This window comes from Barbus barbus (genome assembly GCF_936440315.1).
Source record: "Barbus barbus genome assembly, chromosome: 16".
NCBI lineage: Eukaryota > Metazoa > Chordata > Actinopteri > Cypriniformes > Cyprinidae > Barbus > Barbus barbus.
Window position 1 is genome coordinate 10,085,580 of NC_136744.1, and position 17,856 is coordinate 10,103,435.

The 17,856-nt window shown below is 37.8% G+C and overlaps 1 protein-coding gene across 4 annotated transcripts in view; it reads right to left on the bottom strand.

Moving 5' to 3' along the window:
- Positions 1-1,729: 1,729 nt before the first annotated feature.
- LOC306882673 (E3 ubiquitin-protein ligase MARCHF8-like) overlaps positions 1,730-17,856 on the bottom strand; it is a 95,735-nt gene continuing 79,608 nt past the window's right edge. For all 4 annotated transcript variants that reach the window (XM_079437487.1, XM_079437488.1, XM_079437485.1 and 1 more), the window contains 3 exons: positions 13,030-13,210; positions 9,879-10,014; positions 1,730-4,640 (listed from right to left, as the gene is read on the bottom strand). In XM_079437487.1, coding sequence (XP_079293613.1) covers positions 4,336-4,640; positions 9,879-10,014; positions 13,030-13,210 — 622 coding nt within the window. In that variant the 3' untranslated portion in view covers positions 1,730-4,335. The remainder of the gene's footprint in view (positions 4,641-9,878; positions 10,015-13,029; positions 13,211-17,856) is intronic.

Sequence of the window (17,856 nt, forward strand, 5' to 3'; positions counted from 1 at the left end):
CTCATAAACCACATAAACATGCACACACACACACACACACACACACACACACACGTCCGATTTTAATTAATTGGTAAATAAATTGTCCTTCAGGTTTAACCTTCAGCAAAAAAAAGTCATGTGTACCTAATTAAAAAAAAGGAAATTGGAAATCTTCCTCCTTTTGCCCTAAATTGGTGCAAGAGACCGTAAATCATGGAGACTACACTTGTCAGGATGGTCCCATATGTCCCAAAGAAAGTCTATACTTTCAGAGTTGAAAATATATTTGCCAGACTATATTTCTGTCTATTTAAAATAAAGACGCACTTTTACCATATTTTACAATATCTCTTTTAAGATAACATATAGTACAATATCTCATAAAGATGCACGTATTTAGTGTTGTGGTATGAATAAGGTTTTAATCTTTAATTTTTGTCAGGTTAAAAATTAAAGATTAAAACAGTATCCATACCACAACACTACATACGTGCATCTTTATGAGATATTGCCAGCTCAGAGCCCTAGAATTATTTGATTTATTTACTTTTTCGAACATGTCTTCAGAAATATGGCAATTTGTTCTGTGTAGCATTGTATCCTTTTGAGCTGATAACACATTTATTGAAGTGTTTGCTTGGTTGAAATTTCAGTTCAACAACACATTGCACAATAAAGTTTAGTATGCCACACATACAGTGGCCTTTAATTATTATAGAAATACATTTATGAAGGGCCTTCAAATTGAGCTGCAAAATGATAAATTCACACTCATTTGAAACTGACCCGCGACATGCAATTAATCTTTGCTGCCCTTCGTTAAAAAAGTGGTGTCCTTCACACTTATTATAAATAGACTTAAATTAAAAATGACCTGTAATAACTTGGTGCTGCTTTGCATTAGTTAGACAAAAATGTGACTGGTAATGAGCGTCCTGTTCATATCTACCATCTGCCTTAAACGCCGATACAGCACTGTTTCCAAATGTTTGATGTTCTCCGGCTCATTTTGAACTGCAGATGATTCTGTGAAGACACTGAGACATCCTCAGCAGGAAGGACAGATGCATCCCTGCTTTGACCTTGAGAGCTGCAGTCTGATGCGGTGCGTGTTTTTGAGCCGAGGTCAGATCCATCAGTCATGCCTGCATGTGCTTCTGGGAAAGGCTTCCTCCACAATTTTTATTAGATTTTCTATCTAGATCATTTTTAATAGTACACCTTCATAAAGCACTAATCGCTTTGTTGGCTTCATATCTTGAAACATTCAATCAAATGCTTATTACAGCCTCTTTCCTGATAATATGTTTAGTTGTTAGGCCAGGTCTTTCTCGGAAAAGAGAGCTTAATCTCCAGAGACAAGCCTGGAAAAATAAGGGTAGAATAATAATATCAGAGTCCAGCTGCTTTTAGATCAATGCTGTGGAGGTTATCTGTAAGGTCACTTCTCAGGGGCCATTTTTTGAACTGTATTCTGTCTCGAGGGACCATTCGAGAGTTTGACAATATTATATAGATACTGCAAACTAAACTTTATCTGAAAATATCTTAGTCATCATGTATGTGGGTTTTAAATTAATTGGTTTTTGTGTCCTAACAAGGGGGGCGCTAAAGGCAAAGACATGGAGCTAATGGGATTATATATGGAAGCTGCTTGACCTCTATGACCCCTTTTTTCTGAACTGAAACTCATGAAACTGAAACTCATGAGTCAGTGACAAATAAACGGTGCAGTTCGACACTGGCTAATTTAAGATTTATTTTATTGCTCCACTCAGACTCCCCTTAAAAACACAGCACAAATGTAGTCACTCGTTTCTCAGCGAAGAAACTAAAATCAACCAGATAAAGGTGGTAATACTGAGGGGGGAAAAAGAGAAACATACATAAAATACAAAACTATACATGTAAATTACAGCCTTTTCAGTTTCACAAAACCAGTATTTATCCACTGAGAAAGCCACGACGTGAAATGCTTGATAAACTCCACTGATGTTATCTATTTGACACAGTGTTTATTAAAGGCCTTGACAACACAAACGACCAATCATTTAACTTTCCTATGGGAAATAATTTGTTCAACATATCCAGGCAGTTTTCAGACCTTTAATCACCCATTATTACAGTAATTTATAAAAACAAACATCTGATACAACACAGGCTGGTAAAAATAACTTCTACATTTCCTTTATTTGGTTGTTTTTTAATGCTCAAAAATGCTTAGAGAAACTATTTACTACTAGAGAAAAAGTACAAGAAATAAGAGGGAGATGCATGAAACAGTCATGTTATCCATGTTCAAGCCAATTCAGTAGTAATGCACTGCAGTTTGATGCACTGAACACTTCTATGACGAGCCATGAAACAAACAAGACCATTACTGCACTTTAAAACACATCCATCAAAATATGATGCAGTGTAGTGCTAAAAAGATTCTGGAAAATGCGTATCCGTTTCAGTGTTTCCATCACTAGATTGTAAAAGGAGCCAGCTCCCATCATTTTACAAATATGCTATCAAAGTAACCAAACTTGGGAAATGTATACACTGAATCTTAATTACTGCCATAAAACTGAGTGAAATGTCTCATATCGCTAGGGAATGGGGCTGGTAAGGATTTACTGGCAAAACACATAACCAGTGCAGTACTTGTATTCCACGTATCTTCACATTTCCAACAACAACAAAAAATAATGGCTTCATTTGGATGTTCTCAAAGCTGACGGGGTTGCATTAATGCATTGTTGTAGTGCATACATTGTGACGTTATCCAAAGAATATGCTTGGTCGCATACAGACAGACTCAACCTAAGAAGTCGACTTGATAAGAAATACAAAAGCTATGTCATTAGCAAACTGAACATTGAGCATCTTTTATTGGTCAAATGGCACAAAGCCAGTCAGAAGAGGTTAAAAAGTGATGAATGTGCATTGTCTGTGCAGTAGCTCTAGATGGCAGAAGTATCCTGTACCTTTTGAACATATCAGAGCATGAAAAGATTAATTCACAATAGAGTTCATAAGAAGCTCAGCCCATATAAATGATCAATGCTGGGGACGTCAATCAAAGGTCAATACTCGTTAGAATGCGGGCCAAAACTAACATGGCTATTTCCCAACATTTAAAGCCATTGAAACGCTTAACAATATTATCGAATAAATACAAACCTGAAATTACACCCATGGGAAATTTGCTATGATTGTTTTCAAAATCTGAGCAAACAAGCAGAACGGGGGTAATAGCCCTGCTAACTAGTTCAAGTCATCATTGCTAAAAACCCAATTTATTTTATTCAAGTGGTTTAAAATCAACTCAGATGTAATGGCAGATCTTTGATAATCTATTTTGTGAAAGAACAGAAAAAAATCCTGGATTTAGAACGGGAAAAGGTAAAATTCATAATGAAGGTAAATCTCTTTCACACAAAGAAATCATGACTGATTCATTGCAAAGCTTGCATGATGCTACACTGAAGTTCATTTCCCTCAGGGAGATATTTGAATTCTTTACGTTCGTAACATACACTTTAAGGCCTGATTTACTAAAGTCTTTCACTAACGCACTGAAGTCTTCAGCGAATGCAAAAATCAGCAGCATAGCTGGCGACTACTCACCGTATGGGATCATTTTTGCACGTGCTAAAAACTGTAGCGTCGCACTTTAGTAAATCTAGCCCTTGATAGGATAAATATTGTAATTAGATAATCCAGATTATTTAGTAATCATCTGATACAAAACAAAGCCTAGGTCGTGTCAATTTCACAATGACTAAATTCAGAATTTACCCAGTCATAATAGATTTCTAAAAGAAGTGGAATGATACATAACAGTACATGAATGTTCCCTCGTCGCTCCTTCGGATTCCTTTTTTGTTCCATCTGAGGGGTCTGCGGAGATACAAATGCACCTATAAAACGTGAGATCTCGCTCGCAAAACTTCAAGTTTGTTTTAATGTCTTATCCACGTAGAAAGGGAATGAATATATTATTAAAACAGGGCTCTTTAGAACAGGGAAATAAAAAGTGCTTCTATGCATCGACTCCATCAGAACCAGCGCACATACACAGCTCGAATGGTGGATTTCAACTTGTGTACGACAGCAGAACAATGGCAGTAGTTGGAATGATCCGAGATCTAGCGCACACTGATTCATTATGGTTAGCCAACAACTTACAGGAACAGGTTGGACAAACAAACGAAGAGAAAATAACATCTAAACAACAAAACGAGTCTCAGTCTCAGACAGTCCTCGTGCTCGGTGCTGTGTGGCATCCCCGTGTGTCCCGGAGCATGCGACGCCCCAGCCGGTCCTCTAGAGGGGGGGAGGAGGGGGTATATGTGGGCCAAGCGATCAGACGTGCAGGATCTCCATACTGTAGTCCTCTGTCTCTGTGTACTGGGAAGAGTTTGTGTCCGACATCGCCAGCCCGAGCGCCTCTTTATTCTCCAAGTTGGGCTCCAGAAGAGAGGGCTTATCAAAAACATTCTTTTTACAGGTCTCTGGGCGGTTCTGCACATATATTACTCTGTTGTAGGCCTTGAGTCTCTTCCACAACTGGATGTAGACCTTGCATTGCACGTACATGAACACCAGTCCGCCAGTGAAGCCTATAGCCACCACCACCAGTTTGGTCCAAAAAGGCCATTCCAGTATCCCTGTATGAGAAAGGAAGAGGAGAAAGTACACCGCTGTAAGTATGTCACACACATTATTTCACATTGTAACATTGTGAGCATCTGTTTACAGTCCAGGATCAAACATAGGGTCAATGACAAACCTTATGTTCATGGTAACGAAAAGGAAAAGTCTTGGTTTAAAACATGTTCAAATTTCTTAGAAATGGGCTCTTTGTATGCATGCTGGTTTTTCATGATTTTGAAAAACTTCATATTTTCAAGAAAGTTTTCAATTTAATTACTTAATGTCACGTGGTGTAACTGTCAGGTAAAAAGTAAAAACTGAAATTTTCCTTACAATTAACAATATATTTGAATAAATAAATGTTATATATATATATATATATATATAAGAGAGAGAGAGAAAAATCCTTACGTCTGTAGTTTTTAAGTAGTTTCTTGGGGGGGGGGGGGGGGTCTCATATACACACACACACAGAGAGAGAGAGAGAGAGAGAGAGAGAGACAGAGAGAGAGAGAGAGACAGAGAGAATAAAACTACAGACAAACCACTTAAGGTTTTCTTTTCAAGACAACTGTTTTAAGGATTTTTCTTCATTATGTTTTAGGACTGTTCCATCATAGAAGACACAGGTGGTTGATCTATGAATTGCAGTTTTAATGTATTATTAAATACATTAATGGACCCAGACCAAAAGAAGGGCCTCATGTCATTGACCCATATGCAGTGATCCTAAAGCAAGACTGCAGTAATACATTGCCCCGCAGCAATATTACATAAAATCTATATGCATATGAAGTGATTCTGGAATACAACACAAGATCTAAAATATACATCAAGCACAACACCGGGGGGCAAACACAGGAGTGGGGATGCAAAGACAGGCGACTGGAGTCCTGATATCCCACCCAAGCTTCTAAAGAGCCAGTAATGGACACAGGGCTATGCTTCAGAATGCATATACAGCATTTTCACCCTTGACCATTTTGACTAAAATCATTACAAATGGCTGAGAAAGCGAGACCAGCAGCAAAGAAATTTCAGGTGTCTCTCTGTCCATCTTTATTCAAAATAAATTCAGCCAGCCTTTGAGTTGTTTACAGTTGCTTTCCTATTTGGAACAGAGCTTTCGAAATGTCAAGATCAAGCGTGAGGGAATTGCCATGTGCTAAGTCTCTAAATGCTACGGTCTGTTCAAGCACAAGGCATTGGACATGGAATACTGTACTGCTTTCAGAGGCTCCGTAAGTCAGGCCGGGGTGCAGCTTTAGTCCACCTGACGTCATTATCAAAGGGCAGAGAATGAGGTTAGTGCTGCACATACAGGACAGTCTTTTGCATTTTTGCAAGCCTATGTGCTTTTCTTATGATAGAAGTGGCCTTTTTAATCAATATCTCGCTTGATACAATCAACCTAATTATATACAAAAGGACCGTTTTGATGGGTCCATCTCATTCATTACACTGACACCTACGCATGAGCAATATCAGGAGAACAGTTCGATACAGATTTACGTAATTTTCGAATTCAATAAAAACACGCCACAGTCCATTAAAATGCAGCGCTTGCCTCTTTGTTCCACACATCACCTTCGCAGTCGCGTTCTCTTTAATCTTTTGTGCCTGAATATATCCAGAAAATAGATTTAAGAAAAAAAGTCAGGCTGTGATAAGTGGCCATCAAGCCTGAAATTGCCTTTGTCCGGCACATTCACAACCGACAGTATGGGGCAGCCGGGCACACTGCGTTCAGAGCGCGTTCTGGCTGTGAAGCATTATTGCCTTTATTCACATTGCAACAGTCATGCTAGAGACAGCTGATGTAGCCGGGGGAGGAAGAGAGGGACCTTCAAAGAAATCATTACAGTTAGAGGAAAGAGTTAGGAGGAAAGAATGGTAAATGTAAAAGCGTTTACCTGGTATTCTCCCCGCTGCATGGTTAAAAAGAGTTTGTTACTATTTCACTATTGGCAAAAGATGAAGCCACTGAAAGGCATGGAGGGTCAGGGGTGCAAGAGGGTGGAAATCATATCTTAAGATAGCTGCTGGAATGATTTGGCGTGAGATGAGGAATGGACACATGGAGACATTCAGGTATGTGTACATGCACCTCGTTTGACAGGCCTCTGACTCTGCTCAAACCTTACCATGCAAGATGAAGAAATGTCAATGGTGTAACCATGGTAACAATGATCAAAGATCTCCTTCAAAGCTACAGTTCTTGTACAAAGAGGCGCGTGAGAATGGGCTCTTAATGTTAGGAGCAAATTAGTAAAGTGCCTGCTGTCAGACGCCCATCAGCGTACGGGTCGAGGTCAGTGTTAAAACTCATCTAGAGTGTGGTAAAAGGGATGGTGTGTTTTAGTCAAGCGCACACACACACACACGCACCCCAGCTCAAATCCATTACGGAAATAAAATTAATTGCTGTCATATTCTCCGAAATGTATCCCTGCTCTCCACAGCTCCCTAATGGTATCGATTAGGTGGAGTTTGAGAGATGATCTGTGAGTAAATCAACTCTACCATTCAACTCTAAGCTAGTCCTGCTTAGCTTAAGGCCCGTTCACACCAAGGACGAATTCTGTGAGAATAGGGAAGTGTACATCAGGGTTGCCAGGTCTGTGAAACAAAACCAGCCAATTGCTATTCAAAACTACCCTATGTTTTTTTATCAGTGGTTTTTCCCTCTGTTGAGGTTCCCCTTAGCCGAAATCACGTTGACAACACTGGTCCACCACACCATCATTATAACAATAATGACAGAAGAACGATATCATTGGAATCAGTTTTAGAACGTTTTTTTATCCAGCTTTTGAACAATAGAAACATTGACAGCCAATCAGATTTTACCAGAATTTAAAGAGCTTGAGCATTAAAAGTGGCAGATGACAAAACTGCAGCACATGCTGTACGTTATCATCTGTTGACGTGGACAGTAATATAGTTATCATTATAATTACCATTTTTGGTGTGAAAAGCCTTTATTCTGGCAAAGAACAACTAACTTAGTATGCGGTTATATTTACATTTGTACAATTGCCAAAATGCCGTCATCTAAATAGGAGTCAGCATGATTAAGGATTTTGTGCGAGGGATGGATGGGGTGAAAAATGTAGCCGGGAGAAATTTTGCATTGAATTCAGTTTTGCTGAATTTTGAACATGCTTTTCACTTTGTTGACCAATACCCGCCTTATTTTTCAATGCGGAAGTAAGCTGTTTTCTGTGAATGTGCAAGACGTCCGGTTTATTAGCCGCTGTAGGGAAATAAGAATAAATGATGTGCAGTAAACGGTAAAACTGTTTGCACTACAAACCAGTGTGATAATACATTAAAATATGGTAAGACACCAGTTTGCAATATCAAGCAGCAAATCGAGCTGTATTGTACAGCTAAAAATAGCTGGAAGCCAAATTTACAAATGGCCGTGCCCGCTCTTACGGGAAAAATAAGGTGGATAGAGCTGTTTGTTTTGGAAGTGAGTAAGCAGTGGCTAATGCATTGCTATATTGTTGAAAATGGCCAATGGACCTGCCTGTGTAACTTCACCTTTAGATAGGACGAGACCATCTCTGACTGACATGAAAAGCAACCAGATGCAGTTAAGGACGCTACACAAATGTTGGGCTGTCACTGAGAGTCTGTCAGCATTGCTTCTGTGATGTTTTTCTTGTCGGACCCCTAGTAGTTGGCTCGTTAAAAACGGCTGCAGGGCCCATTGATGAGAGAGATCACTCTAATAGGTTGTTCAGCTTGGCGAACCAGTGGACGAGAAGAAAAACGGAAGTGAAGAAAGCAAGTTAAAAAAGGCTTTGTTTAGGGTTTGTGTTTCCCTTTTTGAGTGTTGAATACAGACTATTGCCACTAGCTGTTATGGAGAGTTATTTCCTCTCACGCAGATGCATTTATGTGCTTCTTGGTTTAGAAGGCGGCACCACAGTCGGGTTTCTTTGATGTTGGTTTGATATGTTTGAGACTTTAGCCCATTATTTAACAACAATGCACAAATTAATTTTTAATTTTTGCTTAAAGAAATTTAGTTTACCTGCCTATTATCAAAGTCCCTTTCAAGGAAAGTCCGTTCACTTGGCTGCCATATTTGCAACGCATCCGGGCAGCTCAAACAAGACCAAGTCCTATCTAAATGAATGGGGGAATCCTGAAATCTCGAAAACTGCTCGCTGAACTTGCGACTAAATTACATATTTCAAATCAGCAACAAAATCCAAAATGAACTGCCCCATGAATGTTGTTTCTTAAGCTCAAATAGCATTTAAAAAGCTTATTTTTCAGGCTCGATCAGCCAATGTGCATGTGTAGCTCCAACGCGCTTATGACTGCACATACGCATCGGCTGGTCCAGCCTCAGGTTTCTATGGGAACCAGAGCTTCTAACGGCCGCTGCAGTGATGCAACGACTTTACCAATCAACGATTGGCTTTTTCATTTAGAAGGCGGGACTATCCCACCATATTGTGCGGGGCAGTTTTCTCCCATTCATAAGTATAGGAGTGAACCGTCTTTGTATTTCTATAGTCTTTGCCAATTATCTAATTCCTTAAACGTGCTTGTTGAGTCTAAACGCAAATATATTTGTAGAGTATATACCAAAAAGTGTTTTTTTATTATATAGATGTATAGTATAAAAATTAAACATACTACATCTGACATTTCGACACTGTGCTTTGAGCCATATGTTATTTAACCAATGACACATTAAAAACAGTTTTGTTAATAATTTATCTACAAAGAACAATTTTTTTGGGATGTATAACATTTGATAAAATCTTTAATGTGTTGCTCTTTGCATACTGTATAGTGGGGAAGTGCACATCAAAGGTTGTGTAAATTCAGCCAATTAGATTATAACTTTCCAGCTGTGTGTGTAATATGTATCTGTGAATGAACTGTGGTCGGTCTGAACATGTTGTCCGAGGACGGGACACCGAGCGTACTAATTGTCACATCTTTAAAATGAGACACCCATATTAAATGACCTATATCTCAAAAGAAAGGATAAACCATATGTATGGAGGTAATATATACATCAAGATATGCATCGCTGAGTACAACAAACTGACAGCTGTCAGTCAGAGGAATGTGATTGTTCCATAAGCAACAGAACAATCCAGAGGGAACTGCGGGATGGTACTGAGGGGGATGGGGCTGGAGGGAGGCAGGCAGACAGAGCCGGATGAGGAAGAGGTGGAGGTAGTGCTAAACTGGCTGGGGAATGGGAGGGCAGGGCTAACCTTGTTTGATCTCCTCTGCTGTGCGGTCAATGAGGACGTAGAGCGACCAGACGACACATGTGATGGCGATGACGTGAAACGTGACAGAGCACATGATCTTCCTCCTCTCGCTGGCGGTCATCTGAAGCTTCTCCCACTGCAGACACAGATATTACAAAGACATACAGAAATGATTCCCAACACATTTGATCTTTAATTGTTGTAAAAAATAAAAAATAAAAAAAAGTCAGTGACCTGGCCTTTCTGCTTTATAAATATTTCATGTGTCTTAGTGACAGTGATCTCTGGATCTCTTTTAGCCATTCAGTGTAGGTCTCTATATCAAGTTATGACCCAGAATCCACATCAAGCTACCTCCTTCCTTTACCAGTAAAAACATTATATTGACAAAAAATTATTAATTTGTGTTTATTTTCATCATTTATTCACCCTTATGTCACTTCAAACCCAACTTTCTTTCTTCCGTGAAGATATGTTGGTAGCTAAACGGTTTTGGTGACCACTGACTTTCACTGTAAGGACAAAAAAAACCTACGGAAGAATGTAAGTCATTCAGGCTTAGAACAACATAAGGGTTAATAAATTATGAAAATATTTGTTGAACTACCACTCATTACCATAGTCAGTCTTCTTAGACGAACTAAGATTCTTCTGTGAAGATATTTTTTATTTTCTATGTTCTAGAGAAGAATAAAATCATACAGGTTTGGAGCAACATGAGGGTTGACTATTTCAGCAACATTTATGCTAACAGATGTATAAAATCAAAAATATTAGCATTCATTTTAGATAAACACTTTCAGCAGATTAGGATGTACCAAAAAAGCTCAGTGTCTGTCAAAGTGACGCCAGTGATTTCACTGAGTCTAATGTGGAAGAACTTGACTGGCCTACACAAACTCAGACCTGAACACCACCGGCTGTGAGACTCTTTGATGCTCTTGCATCTGAAAGTGAATAAACAATTGCACACATCCCAACATCCAACAGAAAATCTTCCCAGAAGACTGGAATCTATTAAAAGGGAGGTCAAACTCTTGGAATGCCTTCAGTTTCGAAATGAAATGCTCAAGCACATATGAGTGTGGTGTTCAGGCGTACACAAATTTTTGGCCAAGTTTGAGTCAATGAAAATGATTATATAAGCCTGTTAGTTATATGGGAGAACATAAAATACAGACACAGACATAAAATATCTAAAAGAAATTATCATCTAAAATGCTGGGTTAAATACAGCCCAGCAGTGGGTAAACTATGGACAAACCCAGCGATTGGGTTGTTTTGACTCAGAATTTGGGTTACTACCCAGAAGGCTGGGTTAAACATTTAAACATTTGGCAACACTTTAGAATAGGGAATGCTTATTCACTATTAATTACGACTTTTCCCTCAACAAATTCCTAATTTGCTGCTCATTAATAGTTAGTAAGGTAGTTGTTAAGTTTAGGTATTGGGTAGGATTAGGGATGTAGAATATGGCATTAATATGTGCTTAATTAATACTAATAAATGGCTAATATTCTAGTAATATGCATGCTAATAAGCAACAAGTTAAGAGACCCTAAAATAAAGTGTTACCAAACATTTAAACATTGGATTAATTTAAAAAATTTAACCCAACCGTTGGCTCAAAAGAACCCAATCACTGTGTAGACTCTTTTAAATGAGCAGACAGCATTTTGACAATGGACATACTTAAAGTCAAGACTTTCAACAAAGAGAACAGCTGAAATGTTCAACAATTCTTATTTCAGACGTGAAACCTCAGCTATTTTGGTTTTGAATAATTCATCACATGGCAGCCCAATAATAGTTTCTGAGAAAGAAAAGACAACACTTCACTTGATGCACCAACCCAGGGAAGTCTAAATGGGACACAAGGAAAGCTTTAACATTGAAGATTAGTGGAGGCCAAATGTAGTTATTTAACAATCAACCATGGAAAAAAAAAAACACAGTCAAATACTAATCCGAATTTCTTGTGTCCCCTTCAGTGTCTACGGGTGTCATTCAAATTTAATTTTAGATGAGATTTGATCTGCACTCTTTCTTCTGGAAGGATGCTGACGTTGACACGCTATGTTTATTTGTTAACACGAGCAACACCTGCCAACACCATCAAATTCATAACCTGTTCAACAGAACAATGTCTCAAATATCAATTTACAGCCAGCGATAACACACAATCTGAATGAATCCAACCAGCAGAGAGTACTGGTTAACAGTCAGTCTGTTGGGTAACATCGACCGTTTTTGCATCAATTCATCTTGCAGACACCTTGAAATCTCTCTCTCTCTCTCTCTCTCTCTGAGGAAGTCTGCTCAAGCACAATCTATATTGCTGTCCTAGAGATGCCCTATTTTAAACCCCATTTGAGACACAACCTCAGAAGTTTAATTAAAAGAGGAAGCAGTGGGCAAAGTCTAAACCCTGAAGTGGCTGGACTTTCATCTTATTCATGTTACTATAACAATTAATAATCTAAACCTTCTGCAGGCTTTATGGACTAACTTGTTTTGAATCATCTCAAAAGGACAGGTTGCTACTCATCTACACTGATCAAATATTGTATCTGCATATAAAATAAGAAGCAGAGTGCCCTTAAAAACCCTCACCTGTGGTAAAATTAATGTTAATCACAGCCTCTTTTGGATTATTACTTCATTAGACATGGCCCTGAGTGCCGTTACTATACAGCAATATGAAAAAAAGATACCAATATTCTATTAGTATATATATATATATATATATATATATATATATATATATATATATATATATATATATATATATATAGCCTACAATTAGGCTAAAGGGTATATATACAATTAGGCTATATATATATATATATATATATATATATATATATATATATATATATATATATATATATATATACACACATACATACAGGACAGCATGTTCATTAAACAATCTCGACCATGCTAGGTATGTCTTGAAAGCTTTATGTAAGCAAAACAATAACTATATGTTCTCCGTATGTAATTCAATCCAACGTCTGGTTTATAAGGGCTGGTTTTAACACTTTACAGAAGGCTTTTTATAGTGCGATTTTTAAAGATGTACAATACGAGTAGGTAAACCTCAACATTTTTCCATCTGCATGTGTATACATGTATGTAACGTTACCTTGCGGAGTGGTTTGAGCTTGGTCTCCATGATGAAGTCGTACTTGCAGAGCTCGCAGCAGCGTGTGTCTGAGCTCTTGATCCACTGCTGCAGGCAGGACTGATGGACAAACCGCAAACTCCCAGTGCAGTGACAGGGTGTTATCAGCGGACTCTCATCATCCCCCTCACAGTGGCAAATCCTACAGTTTATTTACAGAGAGAGAGAGGGAGAAACACTCGGTCATCCTCCTAAAACCACTGCAAAGCAACACGAACAACCACACACTTATAAACACTGGTATATAACACAATCCTATAATACTGTTCATCTCATAATGCAGCTGTAACTGCAACTGATTCTTAATATTTGCTGTTAGGATTGTCAAGTTTTGAATAAACCATAATCTAAAAAAAAAAAAAAAAAAAAAAAAAACACTTTCAAACTGATTGACTATAAAGCACACACTATAAACAGGCTAAAACAGAAGCCAGTGGTTGGGACGGAAACACAGTTTCTGTGTTCATGTTCAGATCAGTGCTGCAATATACACATAAATCTAACATTTCCCTTTCCTGAAGGATTCATGGAAAGTAATTCCCTACAGAAACATCAACAGAGCCTATAGAAGCGTACAACCGTTAAACTTTAAAATCACACAAGCAGGGGAAAACGGAAAAGCTGTTTGTTACTGGAAGGATGGCTAGATTTGTGGAGAGTGTCCAGGGGGAGATAACAGATAGAGACGGAGACCGAGAGAGAGCAGGATCTAAGCTGAAAGCTCAATTTATTCTCCATTTAATCTCATTGCTAAGAAACAAATGACATGTTGAGATCTGAGTTGTGTTTTTTCTTCCCTTCTCTCTCTACCACTCGTGGGCATTTATGCACATGAACTTAATTTCTGACTCAGCCAGTGTTTAATAAGCTTACAGGTCATCTGGGAAAGCAACATGTACAAACAACTGTGTGACAAATGCTAAGATTTATATTAGGAGGATGTCAGCGCCATTGTTCCGCTGAGGCAAGCAGCAGTTCAAAGTGAATCACAGATGAGTTCACATCTCATTGGTACTGTTCAGAGAACAACACGCATGACTAGCAATTTGGGAGAGACATTGTTTCAAAATAGAGATCAACTGACTTTTCAATGGCCAAAACCATGTATAATATAATATTCAGGAAAAAAATAACATTTGGCTTTGACATCCCTGAAACCCTACATAAGACAAAAACTACTTAAAAATAAATACTATAAGGACCAAGTATCATTTTACAGCAGTAAATGAGATTCAATGAGACAAAAAAAAAAAACTGGAAATTAAATGAACATTTTAAAGAATATTTACTCTATTTTTCTGTTTTCAGAATAATCTGTGTATTATTCATTGCATGGTTGCTGGTGGATCTGAAACAAACACAATGGGGCATTGCATTTTTATGCACGCAGATCTCAAAGCGAGAGTCATTTTCGTGAGTTTCATTCCCAGGAAACATAATATGATAAAATGCACAGTTTGAAGTCGCTTTAAATAAACCCATCTGCCAAATGTGGAAAATTTAAAGTCTTCAGAGACAAGAGATTTGACTGTGACTTCATTAAAGATTTCAAGCATTTCTAACATCAGTAATTGCCAGAAGAATGTTATGAGGAAAAATTGTAGACAGACAACCATACATTTAATCCTTGATGTTTATACTTACTGGCAGAACAACAACATACAACAAATGACATTATGGTCGCAGCACATGATTTAGACGTTGAAATGGATGTACCAATCATATCTTCCACGATACGGGCCCTCTAAATGTTAACTAGCTGCCGGGGTACAAATGAAAGGGAAGATTGCTTCCGTGTCAGTGTCCAGAAGAGGTTTTTCAGACTGAATGACCAGGATAATGACTATTTTCAGACACACATGATCCAGTCAAGGCTCTACAAGATTAGAGCAAGAAACCGCACAGAGAAAGAGAAAAACGAAATGAAAGTGACGTGACATGTGGCCAAGTATAGTTACCCATACTCGGAATTTGTGCTCTGCATTTATCCCATCCAAAGTGCACACACACACACACCGTGAACACACACCCGGAGCCTGTCACAACTCCATCTTACACCCGGCTTTACAGCCCATCTGAGCACAGTGTGTAATAACGTCCATGAGTGCTTTAATGGACTCCTTTTATTTATGATCATTCATATTTTTCTAGATTACAAAGGCCAGATTCATTTCCCTCTCTCACTTCCTTTCTATTTGAATCAAAATATATTAAGACAATTACATAAAGCTTGACTAGATTACATTAAAATAGAAGGACTCAATCCAATTACCACATATAAGACATTCTATCTGGCCTTTTCACAAGGTTTCACAATTGTTCATTGACCTGCTGTTCTGGAATAGTCAAATGATTTCATTAGGCAAGTATTCACTCTTTATAGCACTGTTTTAAATCAAATACACTGGCAGATATAATACTGTAATTCAATGATACTCAATAAATATGATTGTATTTACTGTGATATGGCTTATGTTTAAAACATGTATAAAAAAAAAAAAAAAAAAAAAAAAAAAAAAAAAAAGTGCAAAATGTAGTTAAAAAAATTTTCCATTCTGTTTTCACTTAATTAACATATGGAAAAATAATATTTTAATGTCAAAGCACCAATATTTCCAATACATTTTCTATATATGAAGAGTTTATTTGCAAAGAACAGATAACACTTTTTTTGTACAATTTTCAAAAATCATTTTTATTTTTATTGTTATGTTTTTGTTTTATAGTGTATTTTTAGTTATTTTTTATCCTAGTCAAAATAACCCAACTGCAGTTTGATTGAGATTAATTGTAATGCACAATGAAAAAACATGATTTTTGAGAATTGTTAAAAAAGGAGTGATCTGTTTTTGCAAATTAACTCTTCATATTTTCACTAGCACATTTTAATACATGAAAACTAGCACAAACGATTAATTTTTGAATTGACTCGAGACATTAAAAAAATAAAACATACCAATGAGCTATTATAAGTTATTTGATTATCATCCAGACCTATTGGAAATTAAAGGTCTTGATCTTACATTTTATGTTCTTCAGATCATTGTATTGGTTCTTTCAAGAACCTGTTCATAAAAGGTTTTCTAAAGAGCTGAAGTATAAAACATTTTTACTGCCGTTTGAGAATGTTCTCTTGAAAATATAACTGCAGATGTGATGGAGCACATAATAATGAGCAGACAGAAACATATGAATAATTCCTATATTATTCCATGAATAGATCCCCTCATAAACTAAAATATTCAGATGCAGTTGAAAATGCACTAGTACATGTGATGTTCCCCCCACATAAAAATGCATCCTTGCCATGGGTCACAGCTCAAGACACCTGAGCATGCTTTGTGGCAGATCTCCAAGCCTGGGCATTTCAGCTCTGGTTTAAACCAATAAGTCTTGCTGGCTGATCTCTAAATGTCAGCTATTTTAAGAGCACATGTGTTTTCACAGCACTGCGTGAGAGTGGTAATACATGTGGGAAGAAACCTCCTCTCACCCTTAAGACATAAACAATCAAAAAAAACTGAAGAAGTCTAGTGAAGCTCAGGTAAAGTGTTAAGCAATGACTTTAGCTTAGAGATAAGCAGATCTTCTCAAAAAGCTTGTTGGATGTAGCCACTTTACAAACAAGCATAAACTGTATCCGAATATGAATCCCTACTATACAGCTGGCAAAAAAATTAATACATTTTATGTGAAAAGAGTAGAATTCCGAATTCACAGTATTTATACTACAGTAGGCAAAAGTACCCGAATGGATTACTACTTCCAGCAAAACTCTGAATTGTCCATCCAAAGGACACTTTATCACCATATGAGGCCACTGGAGAGGATTTGTGAATGGCAGTGAAGTGACACAACTGACGCTGTTAGGTCACATGACTTTGACAAACGTAGTACGTCAGGATTACATTCATACTACACATATTCACACTATATAGAACAATTTTGTAGCTGTCACAAAATTTGTTCCTCATCCAGTGTCAAGTCAATTACATACCTCATAAGTTACGCTAATTGTTTCCTGAGGCATCCGTGTGGCCCTGTAGATGAATATCAATACAACGGTTATTTCGTCTGGTCTCAAATCGCAAAGCCAGAGAGCCACAACCAAAACTGTCATCGGATCTCAATCTTCATTCTACTGCATTCAATATGGCTGAACTACATCGAGAAGCTACCATAAGTATCGACTGGATCTCTCCAAGGAAATCTGCTTGAACTGTCCATGACAGCATTGTGATACAATATGCATCACACACAGAAGGTCGGACACTTCCTCCTCCACACGGTGCATTTTTAACACTCATAAATGCTAAGTTCTGTTATGAAACTCTAGATGGCGCAGGCTGATGGGTTGTTAATGCAAACTGATGATATTCACAGCGTAAAACTACTTGGCACAAGCTGACTTGTTCATGTTATATATGCAGCCAATAAGCTTGCTGCTGTACATTTAAATGGCTAGTTAGCATCTACTCTCTAAGCTTCCACCTTCCCCAACTCCACCTGTATAGATCTGCTATGGGTTATTATATATGCTACTAGTACAGCAGCAGTATGTCCCTGTATGTCCCTTAAATACTCACAGACAGCACAGTATCTGCGCTTGCTTTGCAGCAGCAATAATCTACAACAGCAATAACCAACAGCAGCAGCAGAAGCATAGCAGATCTATTCCACCAATAACAAATACATTAACATTTCCATATCCATCGCCATGCCAAAGTCTTCCGAGAGTTGTCATGATAAAACTCCACTCATATGTGAACCTCATTATAACCCACCATT